The sequence below is a fragment of the Astyanax mexicanus genome, chromosome 21 (assembly GCF_023375975.1).
Source record: "Astyanax mexicanus isolate ESR-SI-001 chromosome 21, AstMex3_surface, whole genome shotgun sequence".
In the NCBI taxonomy this organism is placed as follows: domain Eukaryota; kingdom Metazoa; phylum Chordata; class Actinopteri; order Characiformes; family Acestrorhamphidae; genus Astyanax; species Astyanax mexicanus.
The window spans coordinates 40,709,399-40,728,889 of record NC_064428.1 but is presented as its reverse complement, the minus strand read 5'-3'; the positions used below and the strand labels follow the sequence as shown (position 1 = coordinate 40,728,889).

At 37.3% G+C, this 19,491-nt stretch overlaps 2 protein-coding genes across 3 annotated transcripts in view; both read right to left on the bottom strand.

The window, feature by feature from the left end:
* LOC103031661 (adhesion G protein-coupled receptor L1) overlaps positions 1 to 3,946 on the bottom strand; it is a 67,710-nt gene extending 63,764 nt beyond the window's left edge. The window contains exon 1 of one of the 2 annotated variants that reach the window (XM_049469633.1): positions 2,483 to 3,946. The gene's annotated coding sequence lies outside the window, so the exon portion shown is untranslated. The remainder of the gene's footprint in view (positions 1 to 2,482) is intronic. The other variant, XM_049469634.1, reaches the window with a different exon arrangement.
* A 6,253-nt stretch (positions 3,947 to 10,199) lies between these two features.
* LOC125785663 (NLR family CARD domain-containing protein 3-like) lies at positions 10,200 to 19,397 on the bottom strand. Its single transcript, XM_049469639.1, has 8 exons — positions 19,209 to 19,397; positions 17,496 to 17,691; positions 16,880 to 16,951; positions 14,858 to 16,628; positions 13,662 to 13,835; positions 12,738 to 12,911; positions 12,226 to 12,272; positions 10,200 to 11,429 (listed from the first exon to the last, which is right to left on the bottom strand). Exons 2-8 carry the CDS (start codon positions 17,671 to 17,673, stop codon positions 10,876 to 10,878), a joined length of 2,970 nt encoding a protein of 989 aa, XP_049325596.1. The 5' UTR covers positions 17,674 to 17,691; positions 19,209 to 19,397; the 3' UTR covers positions 10,200 to 10,875.
* Positions 19,398 to 19,491: the final 94 nt, after the last annotated feature.

Below are 19,491 nucleotides of genomic sequence, written 5' to 3'. Positions count from 1 at the left end.
TGCATATATGTAAGGTATATATAGATTTTTATATATAGAGCGTTATAGATATGCACATATAGTACAGTAGGGCTGTAAGATATTATTTTTTTTTTTTTTTTTCGTTATCGCGATATTAGCTTTTATGATAAACACATCGATAGAGCTGTCATAACACCTTGAATACTACCAAACCCAAACCGCATTACTGAATACAACAACATATGGCACTCTTTGCTCTGCAGAGTAAGGGTAGGCGATATGGCCCTAAAATAACATCACGATATTTCATGGTATTTTCGTGATATCGATACTCTTGGCGACTCTTGACAAAATACTGAATTAAAAAATTATTTCAAGAATACACTGCTGCAACAAAATTAATATTACATTTTACTATTGCATTTGATATGATATGGCACACCCCTAACTGAGATATTAAAAAATACAAGAATTTTACCAGATTTGTAACAGAAGTCAATGATCCACAATGTCATGATACTAATAATAATGCACTCCAAATATCTCCATATATCCAGGATTTAAGTAAACATAATATAATCTGTCTCTAGTAGATATATAATGGGAAATGAGAACAGAGTAAATTTTTCTAAAAATAGCAAAAAAGTAGTACCCTGATGTGATAATTAGGGGTGCGTGATACGGCACCATATTTCAGGGTATAATATCGTTCATGGTATTTAAAAATGTTGACGATTATATCGCATACCATATGGCACACCCCTACTGCAGACTGTGCCCATGTGATATAATGAAGCTGGAGGTAGAGTGAGGCAGAGCAAGATAAAATGAGGTAGAAAGAAGTAAAGAGAGTTACAGTAAGGCAGGTGAGGTAGTGTAAGGCAAAGCAAAGTAGATGAAGGCAGATTGAGGTAAAGTCAGGTAGAGTGAGATAGAGTGAGGTAGAGGTCCACAATGAATGTTCACACCTAATAAACTAATATATAATAAATATTTTCCACAGAAAAATCAGTGCAACCAAGCCAAGTGCTGAAAAACTTCTGAGAAGCTTAAATTTAAATTTATGATCTTAATTTTTCACTTTCCACATTGATATCGGCATATCCAACCACATTATCGCACATCACATTTCTTGCCCATATTGTACACCAATAACGTACAGACGCTTATTGAGTTTGCACTATGCAAATACTATTTAAGCATTAAAACACAACAAAAAGGTTTTATTCAGAACCAGTGTATTTACACAATGCCTTATACTCAAAATTGCAATAATTAAAAAAAAACTATTTTGAAACAACCATTTACAAGAGGGGTTCTCTTATAATTAAAACTTCTAATAAAAGGTTTTTCAAGGGTTCATTAGTAAAGAGGATTACAGAGCTAGGGTCTGGTTCTAGGTAGCATGGAAAAAAGTACATTACAAGAACTTTTTAAAAATCATACTGAGCAGCAGACAAATAGACATATGGACAGAGAGATGAACCAACTGGCAGGCAGACTAATGGACAGATAGACAAATATAAACCATTAGTCATATAGACAGACAGATAGTTATAGATAGATGGAGAGACAGATGGACAGATACACCAATAGAGAAATAGACAGACAGAGAGACAGACCTATAGAAATATGGGCAGACAGAAGAAACAACAGGCGGGCAGACAGACAGACCAATGCACAGATAGACCAGAAGAAGATAGACCAGTTGACCGACAAGTGGACCAACAGAAGGATACACAGGCACATGGAAAGACAGTCAGACCAACTGACCAATAGACAGATAGGTGAATGTACAGACATGTACAACTAGACAGAAATATAGACAGACAGAACGTCATAGATAGATAGACTAATGGAGAGATAGACTGATGGACAGATACACCAATAGGAAAATAGACAGACTGACCAATACACCGAAAAAACAGAAGGCAGATATACCAACACGCTGAGAGATAGACTGACAGATAAGTAGACAGAACTACAGACCATATAGACTGACAGATAATCAGACATATGGAGAGACAGACTCCTATATTGAGAGACTGATAGAGAAATGGACAGATACACCAATAGAGAAATAGACAGACTTATAGACATAATAGACCAATTGAATAATGGACCAACAGGAGGATACACAGACACATGGAAAGACAGACAGATCAACTGACAAATAGACAGATATACTAATGTACATAAATGTACAACTAGACAGAAATATAGACAGACAGATGGAGAGACAGATAGGATGACAAACCAATACACAGATAGACCAGAATGCAGATATATCAACATTTCAAGAGATAGACTGATAGATAAATAAATAGACAGAATTATAGACCATTGGCCATATAGACAGACAGATAATCAGACAGATGAAGAGACAGACTACGGGACAGGCAGACCAATAGGCATATGGGCAGCCAGACAGAAAGACCAATAGACAGACCAACAGACAGACAGACAGATCGACACACTCCCCATTCACACCTAACACTAATCCACAATAGCTGCGTTTTACCTTCTGGTGCTCCTGTTTCCTCCCTTCTGGGGCTTCAATGCCTGTCGTCCATCCTTCCTCTCTTCCTCCTCTCCACCTCCTCCTCCTCTCCTTCTCTTCTCTTCCTCCTCTTCTCTCCTCTTCTGTTCGTCGCGCCGATGCGTAACAGATTAATTTTTAATAAGCTGCCATCTTCCAGGCAGGAACACACCAAACCAGACCCCAACCAGCCCCGACCCCACCTACACCACTCAGCAACCCCCCAGCACCACCCCGGGTACCACCCTCACCCTCTGATCACGGGACCACCTCCATCTCCTGCCAGCCAGCCGATCACCTTATCGATCCGTTTGATCGGAGATTTCGGATCGCTTCAATCGGAAGAGCGGACTGCGATTAATGTTTATATTAAGCCTGTTAGCGATAATCACATTTCCGTTGATTGTTTGATTTGGGCTTGAGATGAGTATTTTCTTTTTCCGACCCCGTCTTTATTTTATTCGTATATATTTATTTAATTTGCTTTATTTTATTTATTTATTTAATTCCCTGCACCGCGTCCTTCTGTATGTGGGGTCAGAACAGATTAATAAACAATAAACAACAAACAACGATAACCGCTAATTAAGACCAATGCCGACGATTGATTTTATTAGCTATTATTACTACTGTTAATCAATTAAAAGGGTTGCGGCGTGGGTTTAATGGTAATAATGTAGACGCACGCACGCGCCACGACAACACCCTGGGAAAAAAACGGGCCTGCATACAATGTGGAACAATAATAAAGATAATAACAATATAATAACTATAAGAAGAGTATAATAACGCTAATTAATACTAATACTTAAAAACAGTCGCTATAGTCTAAAAAGCACGACGCTGTTAATATCTGGTTCGGGTTATTATAGTATAGAAATGCACTATTATAACGTAACAATATTCCCCATCTAATATATATTTTAAAACATATACAGGCTCAGTGCGGCTCACGATTTCCAATATTTCAACCGCTCAGAAAGCTCCAAGCCCATCGCGCTTCCTATATATATAAATATATTAATAATGCCTATAATTTGTATTTCCATGCACGGAGCGCCAGTCCCAGTCCCAGTCAGCGTTAACCAGATCAATATGCAGGATTCTGAGGTAAATCTCAATCCACCGATCAAGCTGATCTCTTTTCACCGTCCAATCGAAGGTATACGACCGCACGACGATAAGAAAAGACTCCCCGATTTCAATAAAACTGTGAATAAATACAAAAACATCCGATTAGTCCGAGAGGAAGGACGCCTCCCTCAATTCCATCATTGCTGGCGCTGCTGCTGAGGCAGGCGTTGGTGTTTCAAAACCCACCTGTTCTCAAGTAAGCCCCGCCCCCCTCGCCGTAACTGGTTGGCTATGTCCCGCCTCCGACGCGATAAAACTCAAGGCGCAATACGGTTGGCCACCGACGTCCCGCCTCCATCGCAGCGATTGGATAAAATGAGAGCGAAAACCCGTCGGTACAATTTTTTTCCGCACTCCTTTTCGTCCCGACGCCACGCCTCTGCTCAATCTGAAGAGCAGCGATTGGCTCAGCGCTCACTCTAACTCGCTGTGATTGGCCAAAGGCCTGCGCGCGTGAGGCAGTTCTGCGGAGCAATTAGTTTAATAAACATGAAATCAGGACTATTTCAGCCTCTACAAATATCTACAATATCTGATTTTTAAAAATTATCTGGACCAATGAGGTTAGTTACTGATAATCTGGTTTATATACTACTTTATAAACCTCAAAAAAACATTTTACACTGGTTTGGAGCTCAAATGTCAGGCCAGATTTCAAAACAACAGCAAAATAATGGCCATTACTAGATGTAATATAATATATATTGCATTACATACAGAATCCATGTTATTGAAGAGGATAAAATACTCCCAATTAAGCAAATACCAGTTAAAAGTGTTAAACAAACTAAAATGCTCTGGAAAAAATTAAGAGACCACTTCAGTTTCTGAATTAGTTTCTCTGATTTTGCTATTTATAGGTTTATGTTTGTGTAAAATGCACATTGTGGACAAAATTTCTCCCAAATTCCAATTAAAAATATTATCATTTAGAGCATTTATTTGCAGAAAATAAGAAATGTCTGAAATGACAAAAACAAATTGCAGAGCTTTCAGACCTCAAATAATGTAAAGAAAACAAGTTCATAGTTTTAAGAGTTCAGACATCAATATTTGGTGGAATAATCCTGGTTTTTAATCACAGTTTTCATGCATCTTGGCATGTTCTCGTCCATCAATCTTACACACTGCTTTTGGATAAACGTATGCCACTCCTGGTGCTAAAATGATTAGCTGATCAGCCAACTTTGTCATACTTAACAATATTAACAGTATTTTTTCATGTTTTTGACCAGAAATTGGTCTTGAGTTGAACTTTTCAACCGGTACCATTATACCAGCATACAAAACATGACCAACAAATTCCAAACACAACAAATGCTACTTTCATTGGTTTTATCACTCTTAATCCAAAGCGACTTTTGATAGAGGTGGGCTGATGTGATGTTGTAACCAAGTGTGAATGTAGACTATTAATAAACAGTAATCCTGAGAGTGATACAGCATGCTTCTTATATTTAACCTTCATCTACTATTGCTTTGTAAGTCTCTGGAGGACGAAAGCAAATTCCATTCTTAAATATAATTTGCATGGGAGGAGCTCTTATCTCCATACCGGATTGCATTTCTCTCTATGGAAATCTGCACTTCTAAATGATGCCTGTTGCCGAGTGGAGCATTTTGCATGTAGAAAAAAAAAAACATTTACATTAGATGTGCAACAGAAGGGCACAGGAGCAATCAGTTTTATGATTTACAGGTTGCATTGCATTGCATAGCAAAATGCATTATTATAAACCACATTGTTGAGAACGTTCTCTCTTCTTATTGGCAAAAGCTGTCAGTTAATAGTGAATAGAGTGAATAGAGGAAGACTGTGATGTGTTTAACATGAAAAATGAAGGACTCACCTGAACAATATACCAGTTTAACTGTCAAGAAGAGCTGTTTAGCTGAAATTTGCAGAATATACTGGAGAGTTGGGTGGGTTTGAGGTCAGATCATGTTCTCACTCTTTGGTTTCATTTTATTTTCCCAAGGTTCTTGGTTTAATTGTTTTGTTCCAGAATTCCTGTATGGATACATGTCCAAATGAAGTCCAAAAACAGCCTGATTTAACTAGATTGTCCAAGTAAACTTTGAAAACATTGTTGAGGCACTGAACTCTCCTCTTAACCTGACTGTATAAATGTAGTCCTGGAGGGAATTAGAACCATTTTTGGTCCAGATCTGGATTTCACTTCAAAATTCTCTTCTTATCCATTCCTGGTTCTTTTGTAACTCTGATTTGTGTCATTCCCTTGCTTGAGGAACCAAGACCTCTAGAGAACCCCTAAAGTACAGTTTACTCATTAAATGTCTGTTCACGCCTTGAATCTTCTAATTTTATTGTACATGCACAGGTTCAAAGCAGGTTCAGGTTCAGTGCTGGAGGCAGCAAAGTAACCCCTGTAACCCTGAAGTTATCAGTGAACCATCTTTAAAAATGTTATGGTAGTGATGGCAGTGTTTACTTCATAAGCATTTGTCCTTTCAGCATTGAGATGCTGAGATATGACTGGTAAGCAATAGATGTGTTTTATTATTTTGGGAATAATTATCCCATTCAGTCTTAGTTTTTCACCTTTTTCACCAAAATAAGCACAAAAAGTCACCAGTCAAGTTATTCTAATTCTTGTGTACAAATTTAAACCACAAAATACTGGATTTTTGCTTGATTTAATTCTTATATCACTTATTTTCATGACTTTGTAAGGTTTTTTAAAAATAAGTTATAATTACAAAGAAAAATCTGCTTGTATACACTCAGAGATGAAAACTCTATTCTCAATTTCAAAGAACTAAAACACTTACAAAAACGTACAAAATGAAACCGTTGTGGGGTAAAATGTGGCCTATGCAAAGTTTTTTTGAGTACCAAGCTTTAGTACATAAGGCCACAGGTATCTGTGAAATCTATCTCTTCAGAGTTTGTGAACATCAGGGCAGATCTGTCTGACAGCTCAATGAAAGAATAAGTGAAGAACCGTTTATTACGTGACTCATCCAATAAGCACCTGTTTCACCAGACGAGTCAAGTGATTCTCATCTCCGCTAGGAAAACTGATCCACAACAAGATAATGTCACAATGTCTTTTTTTACGTTTAGAAAACAGAAAATGCAGACTCTGTAACCAGAAAATAAATCACTGTAAAGGAGGGCGCTGTATACATGATCAAGACAACTGAATTGTTAACAGCATATTTACAAATTGAATCATTTATGTCTATTTTTAGACATAATTCAATGTGAATCACTTGTTATTGAGCAAATATTAATGTTCCACGGTGGACAAAATTCATAGTTGAACTGAGAATGATCCATAAATTACAACTACATTTTTGAGTGTGAATTTAAACAGAGATTGTAAACAAGCGTAATTATAATTCAAATTTAAATTGCAGAAAGTAGAAATTTATAATTACATAATTAAGGTGTATTTAGCAAAAACATACTCTATTCGTAAAAATGTTACATTTAAACTTTTAAATTGTGGAATTTAATTTAATTCACACATTCAGAATTTGGCACAGCCCTGGAAACTACTTAGACAAACTTAAAAGTAAGGTTTTTCTCTACCTTCTCCTGTTTATTTACTAGATGTAATAAAAAACAATAAAACCCATTGTATAAATTGTGCTGCAATTGTTTCCCAATTAAATATTTCCTTTATATTGTTAATTCAGTTAATTATTACGCTACATTATATATTTTAATGTTATGTATCCTCTCAATAATACATGGAATTTGAGAGGTTTTTTTTTTATTTCACAGTATGTCCAGATGAGGGCGCCATTGTTCCTGAACTCTGCTGTTAACCTGACTGTATAAATGAATTACTTCCAAGAGATACAGCACAAATAAAAACACTTAAAAATATGAATTATTTTTTAACAATATAATACTGGGAGTTTTATAAAATTTGTATAAAAATAGTTTTAAACATTCAGTAGAAACAAAAAAATGTATATTTTGTAAACAACAAGACTTTTTGTACAAAATAATAAATACAAAACAAATAACGTGACATGAAAACCTAAAAACATAAAAATAAATAACGTGACATAAAAAATATTGTAATGTAACACAAAATACTAAAGTGTTGTAAAAAAAATTACACACTAGTATGTCTATAATACATCATACTAAAAAAGTTTAGAGAGTGTCCTGCTACTTTTATTTAAAAATCTGAGAATATTAATGTTTCTTTTAGAAGTTTTATGCTTTTCTGTTCTCATGAACAAATACTTTGTTGAAAGGTGTAAATAATTTACTGGTGATAAATATGCAACCCTACTGTAACACTGTACATATATTGAAATTATATATAAATGCAAAACTTCTCCAATTAAAAACTATGTGAAAAGCTAGTTCAATGGCTTTTTTGATTGGAAGGTTGATGTTCTGGCTCAGCACTGAAATAGAATAAACTATGACATGTTCATGTGAATACAGTAAACAAAAATGACTCTGTGATTCACATTACCAAAGTCAAAAATATAAAATCAGCCTTTTGCTTTGTTGCACAGAAATCTCCACAAATTCTTTACAGAACTTCTTTTTGGGACTTCATTATTAGGTACACCTTGCTAGTACCAGGTTGGAGCCCTTTTTGCCTTCAGAACTGCCTTAATCCTTCATAGCACAGATTCAACAAGCTACTGGAAACATTCCTCAGAGATTCTGGTCCATATTAACATGAGAGCATCAGGCAGTTACTGCAGATTTATCAGCTGCACATCCATGAAGATAATCTCCTGTTCCACCACATCCCAAAGCTGCTCTACTGGATTGAGATCTGGTGACTGTGGAGGACATTCCAGTACAGTACAGAACTCATTGTCATGTTGATATTGATTGGCGCTTTATGACATGGACATGACATTATCCTGCTGTAGGGCTGGGGCGACGCGTCGACATAATCGACGTCATCGATTACAAAAATACATCGATTTGCATAACGTGCGTCGGCGCGTCGTAAACATGGCGGCACCTGTGGAGAGCATTAGAGGTTAGATCGGGCCCAAAAATTCCAACTGGCTGTTTTCGGGCTGTTTTAATGAGCGAAATATGATCAGAATTATGTTAATTAACACGGTAACATAGAAGCATAGAACTATTATTTAATTAAAATGATTTTTAAGAACAGCTAAACACAGTTCTGCAGGTCAAACGCGGAGGAGTTCACGTGCGAGAGACAGAGAGAGAGAGACACACACAGAGAGAGAGAGAGAGAGAGAGAGAGATTTGCGTGTTCTGCTGAGAACTACTCACAGGTGAAGGTTCTCTTTGATCTCCTCGTGCTCCTATTCTAGTCCCATTCATAATTCTGCAGCTCCCTCAGTGTTTTCTGCCGTATTTTGCGGCTAGCGCGAGCGCTTACAACTGACACCGCGGACCGCGAGGTGCCGCCGCGTTTGTGCCGAATCCGACTCTCTGCTGAATCTGACTCCCGCTTCGCGGACAGAATCGGCACAACACCCCCGCTGTAGAACTGCGGTAGTGAAAACAGCGCTTATAAATAAATTAGTTTAGTTTCACTTTCAGTTTTCGTTATTTTTTTTTAAATAAAAATATAATTAAAAAACAGACGCCTACATCTCGGACTATTTTCTGGAGCCCGGGTCGGATTTACGGGCGGGCCTCGGGTCATGTCGGGTTCGGGCAGAGAATCTAAGCTCTAGAGAGCTTGGACTCCGGAGAGCAATCTCCAGCTACAAAAAAACGCCAGCGGGCATCTAAAGTTTGGGAGCATTTCACGCAAAAGGGCAACAATGTGGTCCTCTGCCATATGTGCAAAAGGAGCACTTGAAGCGCAAAAATCCAGGAGCACTATGTCAACAGGGTCACACAGTAAGTTACCGTTTACATCAGGGTCTCCGCGGGTGTCCTTAAAAAGACTTAAGACTGTCTACCAAAGGTTTTAAACCTGCCACAGGCAGAAATTATACATTTGTGGTTTATATTTATATATATAGTTTCCAGAAACAGTAGCATTATTCATAAGTTCAGGTGTTTAGCTAAGCTAGCTGCCTTAAGTTATTTTAGCTAGCGCCGTCGGCGCTGCGGTGTCACACCGTATTCTGTCACCGTCGGAATTTTGTGACCAGTGCTCACGGTTATGAGCGTTCATTGGCAAAACGGAAGCTTTCTATACCTACACCTTACCCTCAGCCCTAAACTGAACCGTTTTGGCCAGTCGGGGTAAACATTAGAAACGAACACGTTTCGAATCGGCCAGTGCACCGGTCTGCTGAGAACTACTTGCCAGTGGTCACAAAATCTAGCGGTCACAGAAAACAACACACGGTTGTGGTGTATGGGAGCTTATCCATTTTTAGCGTTATAGATCTAAACAACGTGCTGTACATGTAAGTGATTATAAGTGTGGGGTTTGGTTTAGTAGGCTTGTGTTGTTGTTGTTGTTGTTATTATATATAAATATAGTAATTTATCGTTTGCTTTAAAACGAAAAATAATAATTATTTAAATATGTTTCTCAATGAATAGATTAGTCGACTAATCGAAAAAAATAATCGTTAGAATAATCGTTTAAAAAATAATCGTTAGGGACAGCCCTATCCTGCTGGAAGTAGCATCAGAAGATGGTACACTGTGGTCATTAAGGGATGGTCATGGTCAGCAACTATACAAATGCTCAATTGGTACTAATGGGCCCAAAATGTGGCAGGAAAATCTCCCCCACACCATTAAACACCTCCACCACCAGTCTGAACCAGCTGTTGATACAAGGCAGGATGGGATAAATCCATGCTTTCATGTTGTTGACGCCAAATTCTGACCCTACCGTCCAAATGTAGAAGCAGAAATCATCAGAGACTCATCAGACCAGGAAACATTTTTCTTCTACAATCTTCTATTGTCTAGTTTTGGTGATTCTGTGTGAATTGTAGCCTCAGTTTCCTGTTCTTATCTGCAGGAGCTGCACCGGGTGTGATCTTGGTCTTCTGCTGCTGTAGCTCATCATCCGCCTCAAGGTTGGACGTGTTGTGCTGATGTTCAGAGATGCTCTTCTTCTGCAGACCTCGGTTGATCCCAATAGATCAGCTGTTTCTGAAATACTCAGATCAGCCCGTCTGGCATCAACAACCATGCCATGTTCAAAGTCTCTTAAATCACCTTTCTTCTCCATTCTGATGCTCTGATGGTTTGAATTGCAGCAGATTGTCTTGGCCATGTCTACATGCCTAAATGCATTGAGTTGTTGCCCTAGACTCCCATAAATTAAACAAATTGAAGTCTAGTCCAGTTCACACAGAGTAACAGTAGCATCGATCAGCATAAATCCAGTGTAGAGAGGTTCGGTGAACGTGGCGTTAAACGTGTGGAGGTGAGCAAGTTTCTGCTGTTCATTGTTGGACGAGACGTCGTAGAAGGAAAGTCTTCCAGCCGAACAGTCCAGGTAAACTCCAATCTTATAGGAGCAGCGACCTTCAGCTGAAATAACGGTCTTAGCGCTGTTATGTCTGGCTGTGTAGTTCACCTTCGTGCAGTCCAGACTCCACGACTGATCGTTCTGACCGAACCAGCACTCGTTACCTCCACCTTTCCTGCCGATTCCTCTGTACGTCACTCCAATATGAACGCCCATATCACTCCACTGCACCTCCCAGTAACAGCGTCCAGACAGGCTCTCTCTGCACAGAACCTGGCACCAGGTATCGAAACGCTCAGGATGATCTGGAGACTGTGGATTTTCTTTCACCGCTTTTGTCCATTTCACCGTCCTGTTCCTTTCAGACACTGACAGATCTACATGTGCAGTATTTGGATCCAGTGTGAGTTTACAGGCATCTACAAATTGAAAGAACACAGACCATGCATTATGTTACCCATATACATATTACACTGACAACATTAAAACATAGTGTACACTAGAGGAACACTTCAGGTAAAAGGTTTTAGAACAGCCCTGTTCATTTCTCCTTTATTTTAGTCATTTGAGCTATTCAGGTCCAGTCTATCTTAAAATGGTATAAAATCCAGTGCAAAAAATATATTCATGAACTGCCAAGGCTTTTAAATAAAACTAATAAACTAACACCTGAAAACAAGTACACTTAGTAAGGTAAAAAAAAAAAAAGAAAAATCATATACTGTTAAAAAAAAGTTGTGATATTTAGCAAATAATTCACTGGGTAACAGCTTACAGCTGGTAAGTAGCATTATAAATATAATAAAGCAGTGGTGGAACAGATGGTGTTACTGCTGTTACTCTCTACTGTAGCATTTACACACTTACAGCACATTCATACTTTCATCATCATAATAACTAGAAAAAGACACAGAAACACAGAGAACTGTGTAACTATTAAAAGTAGAAGTTCTTTTCTTTAGAGAAATTACAGATGAAGCCAGAGAGCGGCGAGTACTGTTTTCTACACCTTCAAATAAAGACTCTTGGAAACTGGAGAAAAAAAACTGCTACAGGAAGAAAACAAAGCTTATAAAGATTCAATTCACTAAAACCTCCCATACCCAGAACTAATAAACCTGATCAAATTAATCTTGATTAGTAACATGACAAATAAAAGTTAAATTCATCGTTCCTCACAATGTAAAATTAGTAAATAAATGTAATTAAACCTACATTTCAGCAGTCCTTTTTTGATCCTCTTCTCTCCTCCATATTCAGTCCTGAAACAAAACAAAGGCAGATAAAACTATTAAATTATTTGCTAACATTGTGTCATATTGTTATAAACATTTGCTACAAATTCAACAAAATTGGAAAAAACATTTTGTGTTGTAATTCACATATTTTAATATTATTTTTGACTATGTTAATCACATGCAGCAAACATAGTTATATATATATATATGTATGTATGTATAGAGAGTGTATAGAGAGAGAGAGAGAGAGAGAGTATTGTAATTTCATCTATAAAACTCTAACCTAGCTGCTAAATATTATTGTGTCCACGACTAACCAGTTGTTCTAAGCTTCTAACTTAGAATGGAAGAGGAGTTGTATTCTAGTTTATTTAATTATTGACTATTAATTTCACAGACAATTTAAATTTCAATGCCATCATGTTTCCATCTCATAATGTTGAAATTAAAAACAAAAAGTATACACTCGTGCAAGCCTTTGACACATACTTGAGGATCTCCAATTTGAAATTCAGGTTTTCTAGTATTTCACGCAGTTTTCTCGTTCCTGATTCTCCTGGATGATTGTAGCTCAAATCCAGCTCTGTCAGGTGTGAGGGGTTTGAGTTCAGAGCTAAATCCAGAGAGGAAAAGTCTTCTTCTGTAACCATACAACCAGAAAGCCTGCAAAGAGAATAATTGTGTATTTAAATTACAATAACAGTCAAAAAAGTTAGTTTCAGTTTTTTATGGTCTTTGTGACTGCACGTTCATGTATTAGGACATTACTTTAACAGGGCTATTCACTGTATACCAAATCAACCTCTTCACAACTTTACGACTGATGCTCTCAAACACATTAAGAGACAAGAAATTCATATAATTACTCTTAAAGAGTTCAACTTTTTTTTCAACTTTGTTTTGAATGACTTTACTATTAATCTACAAACATGTAAAACATTTTAAAATAATGAAATAAAAAAAACACACTGGGAGTGTAAAAGTGAAAAAAAGTGATGATATAATAAAACTTAACCCACTTGCTAAGGCAGACAAGCTTTACAGAATGCTGTGTATTATTCAATACAATTCTAAAAATATACCTATGGAAATACTCTATATGAATATTAAGTAGAGTATATTGTGTTTAATTATAAAAAAATGTATTGACAGGTAAAGTAGAATGTCCAGTGTCTATAGACACTGCCAGATAGCCAGGTTGGCAACAGAGCCTATACTATGTAATACATTAGCTACTGTAGCATGGCTTTAGATTTATTTGGTTGACTCAAGCACTGTAAACAAGTTTATATTAAAATGGTGTTAGACATCTAAATGTTAGAGACTGGATTACATTTTGGTAACTACAAAACATTTACTACCTTAGGCTATCCAAAACATTAAAAATGCTGAGATCAATACAGAACTACATACTTCAGTATCTGCAGTTTACACTGCGAACTCTTCAGTCCCTCTGAGAGCTGCTTCACTCCTGAGTCCTGCAGGTCATTGTTAATCAGGTCCAGCTCTATCAGGTATGAAGAGTGTGATTCAAGAACTGAAGCCAGTAATCCACAGCTCACCTCAGTGATATTACAGTAGTCCAGCCTGTGTATAGCACAATAAGAACACAATATAACAATATAAACTTTAGTGCATGTTTTTGTCAAAAATGAGTGTATAAAAGAGTTTTTAGAGAATTCCACCTAAAAAATAAGGGCACACATTAGATTTTAATTACAATAATTCAATAACCAAGATGCTGTACCCATGCATGTATACCCTTGGGATATGTTGGGACTGGGCAAACTCATTTACAGTGTAATTCTGATGAATCATCAGAGAGAACCTTCAATCTCTTCCAGACTAAGATAATCAAATATCTACAATACAAAATTTAATTTAATGTATTTTGAATGACAAACTGGATTCATAATTGCAGTGATTGTGAAGCCTTAATAACATCTCATTTGAAAATTCTGAACCTGGAAACAAAATGTACTATTAGTTACTTTGTGTAATATTTGTAATATTTTGAGAGAAGAAGCTTTCTATAGGAAAATATAATGTGGTAAGTTTGAACATAACTGTATGTAACTTTATTGGCTTAGAAGTTAATTATGGCAGTAATTAGTCAATTAGTTTAACATCACCTATTGCACCCCTATTGGTCCTTCTGTACACACCCAACACTTCTACACAATGCCCAAATGTTTAAGGACACCCTTTCTAATGAGGAAGAGAATCCCATGGAGCATGCCTAAGACCATGTAGCAATGAAGCAGTGGACAAAACAGTCTTCTTTGGAACAAAAATGCTAAATCCAATCAATCCTAAATTTCCTTCGGGACCAATAAACTATCCATCCATCCATCCATCCATCCTTCCATTAATGAGGTGCCAACATTAATTCCCTTTTCAATGAATGCAATCAAATCCCCACATAAAATGTTCCAAAATCTAACTGAAAGCCTTCCTAGAATAGTACAGATAGTTACTCAAACAAAAGACACAACATTTTGTTCATGTCCTTAATTGGTGTGCCACTCCTTCCATTCAAATATTATTTTTTACTACCACTATTTAAAAATGTATATAAAGCGTTGGCATTACAGATAGACTTTACTTACAGTGCTCTTTTTGAGTTCTTCACCACTGGTAGCAGTCTCCTCAGTCCTTCATCTGATTCCCTGTATTTCCTCAGCTCAAACATCTCCTGTGTTTTATCTGACATCAGCAGCACAAACACCAGAGCCGACCACTGTGTGGATGAGAGTTCCATCGTTGACATATCTCCTGAGTTCAGGAAGTTCTGGACCTCACTTATAATGGAATCATCTTCCAGTTCGCTCAGACAGTGGAAGAGATTGAAGGTCCTCTCTGATGATTCAGACAACCTAATTTTGTCCTTGATATAGTTGATCGTTTTCTGCACTCTCCCAGATGTTCTCCTCAGTCCAGGGAGGAGTTCCTCCAGGCTTCTTTCATTGGACTTCACTGAAAGTCCAAGCAGGAAGCGGAGGAAGAGGTCCAGGTGCCCGTTCTTACTCTGTAAAGCCCTTTCTACCGCACCTTTGTGAAGTTTGTAGCTGGAACGTCTCAAGAGCCACTTAAACTTGCATTTAAGGTCCTGAATGAACACATTCTTTTTGTAATGTTTGTGACAGTAAAACACATAGATGGCGGCGAGGGCTTCCTGAACGCTCAGATGTACAAAGCTGAACACCATTCGTTCAGAGGACCTCTTTTCCATTTTAAAGATCTGAGTGCACAGTCCAGAGTAGACAGACCCTTCATTGACATCAATCCCACATGCTTCAAGGTCCTCCTTGTAGAATATCAGGTTTCCCTTTTCCAGCTGGTAAAATGCAAGTCCTGCAAGCTTCAGTATGATGTCTTGAGGTGAGCCACCGTATTTCTTTTTCACCTGGTTTGCCTGCTGAACTAGGAAGTGTATATACATTCCAGTGAGAGTTGTGGGGGTCTTCGAATCTTCCTCTTGGGATAGCGAATGAAGTGCTGTGGCCGAGATCCAACAGAAGACCGGAATGTGGCACATGATGTAGAGGCTTCTGGACTTTCTGATGTGAGTGAATATTGTACTCCCAACATCTGTGCCACAGTATTTTTTGAAGTATTCTTCCTTTTGATTGTCATTGAATCCTCTCACTTCTGTCACCTGGTCAATGTGATCTCGGGGGATCTGATGGGCTGCAGCTGGTCGAGAGGTTATCCAAACTAGAGCCGAAGGAAGGAGATCTCTCCTGATGAGGTTTGTGATGATTGCGCCCACTGATGCTTTCTGGTTTACATCCTTAAGCTTTTCACTGTCATCAAAGTACAAACGAAAGCGACATTCATCCAGTCCATCGAAAATGAACAAGACTTTACCTTTACCCTGAGGAAGAGAGTCAACCTTAGTAGAACCTGGAAGACACTCCTGTAGGAGTTCTAATAAACTGAGCTTCTCGTCTTTCTTAAGGTTCTCGTCATTCCTAAGGTTCAGTTCACGAAAGGGAAGAGGAAAAATAAAGACAATGTCCTTGTTGTCATTTCCCTCAGACCAGTCCAGTATAAATTTGTTGACGGAGACGGTTTTGCCCACTCCTGCAATCCCCATGGTTAGTACTTTTTTGTTTCTTTTCCCATCAGCTTGAACTTTAAAAATATTATTGCACTCGATTGGAACATCCTTCCTCGCAGGTCTGTTGGAGACTGCTTCCATCTGCCTCACCTCGTGCCCCTGAATAACTCCACCAGTTTCATTCTCCACTATGTAGAGCTCTGTGTAGACTTCATTCAGGTATCTTCTGTGGCCAGTCAGTGAATTCCCATCAAGTATGCGCTCAAATTCTTCCTTCAGACTGTCTTTTAGCTTGTGGCTTACATCTGTATAATCACCTAGTCAATAGAAATGGAATAGAAAAATGAATGGTTGAAAAACAAAATACGAATAAAAATATAATCACTCTCATTCTGAATAATTATCATAAATCTGAGACTACAGAACTGGTTGGGTTATGGTAACATAATATTGGATTTTTTTTCTTAGGTTGCCAATACTATTAATAAAAATATTAAGTGTAATATTACTACAAAAGCAACAACCATAAATGATCCATAATAATAAAGAATAAATACAATGGGCATACATTTACTTTGTGTGATAGAGCTGGCAGGAACATGTTGGACTGGAGTGGAACCAACACAGGCATCAGGGATTTCTGTTCATGTGAAACAAAATAGAGTTGAACAGCTTAGACATGAAATTAAACTTACACAAAATTGTATAAACGAAAAAGAAAACAAATGGCAAGTTTATCTATACTAGTTATACCACAGTTGCACCAATAATAGTCCTTTTCCAATATCTTTTTCCAATGTTTGCATTTTGCATCTGATTCTGATTGTTTCCAGCTGCCAAACAAAAAGACTAGTAGATTTTTCACTGCAAACCATTGTAGCTGGTCTAGTTGTTCAGGAGCAAGAAGCGATAGTGACACAATCTACTTATAGGGTTAGCCTTATCTACGGCGTATGTTCGATGTAGAAGTATAAATTAGCCTTAACCTTAAATGTCTACATTACACCATTCACATACAAGATATTGGGATAAAATCACAAGCAAATCTAACGACTTAAATATCAGGAAAACAACTGTGGTATAAATGTAATAATACATGTGTGCAGTAAGGTGAGATATTGGCACCAGTGTAATGATCTGCTACTGCATGGCACTTGTTTATTACTGCAAAAATAACAAACTACCTGATGTTATGTTTGCTGAAGGTCTGATGGAGCTTTCACATAGGTTGCCTTGGCATTTTGTGACAGAAGTGATGGTGACTGGACCGTTAATCACATTTCCAACAATCGTGGGAACAAACGCTTTTGATTGACCCTGAGCATTGATGTTGGCGTGCACGGTGCCTGGCAGGGGGTTCATCTTCTCATCAGCTTATTACTGGAGAAAGAAGGAGGTTGGGTAGAGAAGTAGACAATTACACAAACTGTACAGAAAAAAATACAATTCATAATTTCTTTCAAAGTCAATTATGCTAAAAGTAAGTAACGGTCTTAACTGTCTAGGGGAAACCATAGATGATAGGTCCACATTTTTATAGAGTAAATCTCAATAGCTTTATGGAGTTTATCTAACCTGTAACACTTTTTTACTGTTCACTACGTAATTCTATGTGTCCCATTTATTGTTTTCATGTCTTAAACATTAATCTACAGTGTAGAAAAGAAATAAAATAAAGAAAAACATTGAATGAGAAGGTGTATCCAAACTTTTGATACTTCTGCCAGGAGCAGATGTTTTATTATGTTTTATCACATTTTAACCTATAAATAAAAGGCACATGCTATTAGAACCCAGATACAAGTTACAGTGTTTACTACAACAAAAAAATCTTTACATGGGGGTAAGTCATGTCTTTTTACAAAAGGTTAATTTCTCATTCCACATTTTGACACAATTAAAAGAACAAATTAAAATTATGCAAAAAGGAAAGACAACAAAATTAGGATACCATGTTTACCATACTTACTTGCACCTAAATATTAGTCTGAATACAAATGGCATAAAATCTAAGTACTTATTTACCCATGTGATTAATCTCTATTCTAAAGGTCACAGAATTACAAGAGGCTTTGCCTTAGGCTTAGTTACTACACTAATCTATAAATCTCAAGCTCTGCCAAGTTACCTAACTATATCTTTACATGCAAATGAGATTAAAAAACTAACACTGCTGGAGAAGTAAATACAGTTTTTATATGGATACAAATTGGCAATACTAGTACACAATATGCATTTCTTCCACCACAACCCAAGAAAGAGCATGAATCTAAGTTCTAAAAAATACTAATCAAAATAATCAAAGACCAAAATGCCCAATATCCCTAACAATTGGCTAAAGATGTTTTAAAAATGCTGGTCTTAAATAAATTTCAAAAGAAACCACCAGACAAAAAGGAAATGACAGCAAAATTCAGAAAAGAAAACTTCATAAATTATTTATGAATATCAGGCAAAAAAAAACTTCCAGTATGTCAATGAGTAGTTCTATTAGTCATAGTTGATCCAGAACTTTACATGTAACTTTTGTATTTACTAATAACCATTATCACTGGTCCCAAAATGTGGCAGTATCACAGGTAGTTTAGATCACTGTAGTTGAGTTTGTCCAAAGTCATCTAACTTAAGTAAACTAAAGTGACAGTCTGAAGGTGGCCAAACCCAACAGAACACCGGTCCAGAGTTGGTAAAACAGTTAGTGTGGCACTATAGTAAACTTGGTTTACTAAACAGAGGTTTTCCTCTGGAAGAGCAAGTTCTCAAAGTCCAGCTTATACCATCTAAATCCAGCAGTTACCAGCAGAAACCTCTGCTGAGAATGATTGTACAGGATGAAGAACTTCTACTGTACATATGTATATGAGTAGATCGGAAAACTGATCAGAAGTTTTCCTTACCTGCGTTTACTTTCGGTTTCATGTGGTCCAAACTCAGTCTTCTGCTGCTCCTCTTAAAAACACCAAACACGGGATTTCATTGTATTTAACAATTATGCCGCTAATTCCCTCTAAAACCATCGCCCAAACATCTCTAACACCAACTCCAGCAGAACTAGCGGACCCTGGGTTTGGGTGGGGGCGGTGTTTTAAAAGAGGAAGATGACCACTTCCTTTTTCTCCAAGTTTAGAAAAAAATAGACTGTTGAACAGTAGTAGGCGCCAGTGAGCCAGTTCACAATAA

Excerpts from the sequence above, each read along its gene's own strand:
- LOC125785663 (XM_049469639.1), bottom strand. The coding sequence starts at position 17,673 with ATGAACCCCCTGCCAGGCACCGTGCACGCCAACATCAATGCTCAGGGT. Across the intron at positions 16,629-16,879 it reads CTCTATCACACAAAGTAAAT|GTGATTATACAGATGTAAGC; the intron begins GTATGCCCATTG and ends TCTATTGACTAG. Across the intron at positions 12,912-13,661 it reads TGTAAACTGCAGATACTGAA|GCTTTCTGGTTGTATGGTTA; the intron begins GTATGTAGTTCT and ends TTCTCTTTGCAG.